At 42.9% G+C, this 3,023-nt stretch overlaps 1 protein-coding gene across 1 annotated transcript; it reads right to left on the bottom strand.

The window, feature by feature from the left end:
• Positions 1-381: 381 nt before the first annotated feature.
• On the bottom strand, positions 382-2,780 carry rpl34 (ribosomal protein L34). Its single transcript, XM_084451683.1, has 5 exons — positions 2,764-2,780; positions 2,214-2,285; positions 1,872-1,971; positions 998-1,101; positions 382-507 (listed from the first exon to the last, which is right to left on the bottom strand). Exons 2-5 carry the CDS (start codon positions 2,276-2,278, stop codon positions 423-425), a joined length of 354 nt encoding a protein of 117 aa, XP_084307809.1. The 5' UTR covers positions 2,279-2,285; positions 2,764-2,780; the 3' UTR covers positions 382-422.
• Between the last annotated feature and the right edge of the window lie 243 nt (positions 2,781-3,023).

Below are 3,023 nucleotides of genomic sequence, written 5' to 3' on the forward strand. Positions count from 1 at the left end.
GGACCCAGTTTAAACACCACTGGATATGATCATAATGTAGGAGTCAGGATTGGAGGATTCAGGGACAAACAAGAAACTGCCTCCATACACGTACAGCTAATGATTTCCCGCTCTAAAAATACTTTGTATTTTTGAGTTTACTGGTAGGTACATACTCCGTGGCAAAGTCCATCATTATCGTCTACCCTAGGTTCGGCCTCTTTCATAGTGTCATGTCAAATGTTGATTATAAAGCTTGATGATACTATGTGTCATGTCAAATGTTGATTATAAAGCTTGATGATACTATGTGCAAAAAATAAAACTGCTTAGAAGCTTTTTCACTTTACATTTTCTCTCAAAATTGATGTAGCACAGTTGGAAGTCGACAGGAAATGTGAATTATTTTCAGAGATTTTATTGTCCCCAGTACAAACACACATTTACTTAGATTTCTGACTCTGTGCCTGCGCCTTCAGCACCTTGACAACGATCTTCTGCTCCTCAATGAGGAAAGCACGCTTAATCCTGAGGGACAGAGAGACAGACAGGTTAGTGGAGCCTGATCCTGAGAGACAGACTAGTGGAGCTTGGTCCTGAGAGACAGACAGGTAAGTGGAGGCTGATCCTGAGACAGACAGGTTAGTAGAGGTTAAACCTGAGGGACAAACAGGTTAGGAGGACAGAAATCGTGCCTTTTCTATTCATGAATAAGAAACCATGACAACACCAGAGTATATAATTCAGGCTGCCACTGGACAGTGTTAACAGAACCTAATGAATATGCAGTTGTTGATTTGAACCAGGGCAGTTAATTACAAAACATCTAGCAAATAAACTAAAGCAAATTCAGTGTCAACACAGTAGACATGAAGATGAACTTGCCAAACACATTCCATCACATATTGACAACTGACAGGATGTCACACCTGGTGTCATTGCATCGAGCATAAGAGGAAAAATGCATCTTTCGGTTTCTTGTGGGAATAGGCTCATTCGTCAAGCCGTCAAGCCTCACCTGTCACGCACACACTTTGCACACATGGAGCCTCCGTAGGCCCTGCTGACGTGCTTCTTGGTCTTGGACAGCCTCATCAGGACCTGGGGTCTGACGGCCCGGATCTGAAGGACAACAGCTGGTCAGAACACTGCAGCACACAAAAACACCCCTCCCTGGTTACCATAACCTTGCTGCAAGGGTCCGTTAAATCTCTAAATCTCCAAATAGTATAGTATAGGTTCAGAGTATCACCGACTGCAACGCTAAGCCATGGAAGACTACAGGAGCAGTAACCTGAAGCCGAACTGGTCCTCTTCAGATGCAACATCAGCTAGCACATCACAGAGGCATTCCAAAGGCAACTAGCTTTTGGTCTCTACTAACTAAACTAGCCAACAGCCATTCCCACCCATGTTCAACAGTTTCAGCAACTGTGGGATGGACGCTTGAACCAGTGCTCCCAACTTGGCAGTGAGAGTCTGGCTAGTTATTCAAGTGTTGTTGATAGTTTGAATAGAATGTTTATTTCGCCATGTATAACCAGTACAGGTACTTTGGAATTCTTATCGTTTGTCTTTATACATTATCTTATCAACACTAATCAATTCCTCTTTCCAGTTCCTAGGTACACTAGACATTATATGGTTCCGAATCTGGCAATTTACAGCCTTTAGTCTAGCAATCTATCCTTCCAATCACGAGACTAATATAGGCAGTACAATTATTAAAATTCAATACAGTTGCACAGTCAATTGTCTATTGTATAAGCAAGATGTTCAATTGTTGGTTCACACTTGTTCAAGTGTTCCAAGTGTACAGCAGTATAAAGTCAATTGTTGTCTATTGTATAGACAAGGTGCAAGGTTTTAGCTAAAGAATGATGGATACTTACTCCGCGCAGTCTCCCTGGACAGATGCCGCATGCCGATTTGGGGGCCTTGCCCACCTTTTTGGTGTACAAGTACACAATGCGGTTACCAGGTGTCCGGGATCTACAAACATTGCAGGGGCACAATCATTATACTATTATCTGGGGTCTACAAACATGGCACAGAATCATTATTATTATAGAAAGACTAGTTTAAGTCAAACTAACGTTAGTACACACGCATGGACCGCCAAGAGTCATTCAGCGCAAGATGAGACTAGCGTAGCTAGCTAACCTCAACTGGCTGTCTAACGTTTAGCATAAAGTTGGCCAGCTACAGCCACACATGAAAACAAGGCTACTTACAGCCTGGTCTTGTTAGAGGCAGTATTGTAGGACAACCTACGACGGTAAGTCAGGCGCTGGACCATTTTGAACCTAGAAAGAGAATCAACACAGTTGTATGACCAATACAATCAATGCACAAGTGACCCAAACTAGCGTTAGCTAGCTAGCACTCACGTTTATACCAACACACGCAGACATGACGTAAACAACGAACTCATATCACGACAATAGCTCAACTAGCTATAATAAGACCCAGTAACATAGACCGAAAACATTTCTCTCAAACGACAATAGCTCGGTAGCTAGGAACGGCCGGGAAAGCAAGCTGGGAAGTTTGTAATGGACTGCCCGTGTTTTGTGTGACTGTTAGCACGATAGCCACACTGGATTGGCCATCAAAAAGCTTCATTGGGAAAACTCTCAAATCACACAATATACCCATCATAACCTGCAGAATTAAACCAGCGTTACGCTGTTCGTTTTGGAAATAAGAATAATTGTTCAAAATAAGCAGATTGTAATGGATTCTTTAGTCGACATATGAAGAGCAAAGCTAGGAAGCCATTACCTGCTGTCACCGCAACCGGAAGAGGAAGGACCAGCGACGAGAGCATCAGACTTGAAGTTGATTGCGCGAATATGGATTCGTTTTAAATAGACTGCCCCCCGGTGGTGGTTATGCACTGAATTCAATCAAACTGAATTAAATCGTATTTAAACCGATAGGTCTGGACCGATCAGAACGATGTCTTCAGGTGTCCAGGTACATGGAGGAACCACAGAATTTAGCCAGCATTGTTGTCTGATAATATGTAGCCGATGGCCTGT

The sequence above is a fragment of the Borostomias antarcticus genome (genome assembly GCF_949987555.1).
Source record: "Borostomias antarcticus genome assembly, chromosome: 17".
NCBI lineage: Eukaryota > Metazoa > Chordata > Actinopteri > Stomiiformes > Stomiidae > Borostomias > Borostomias antarcticus.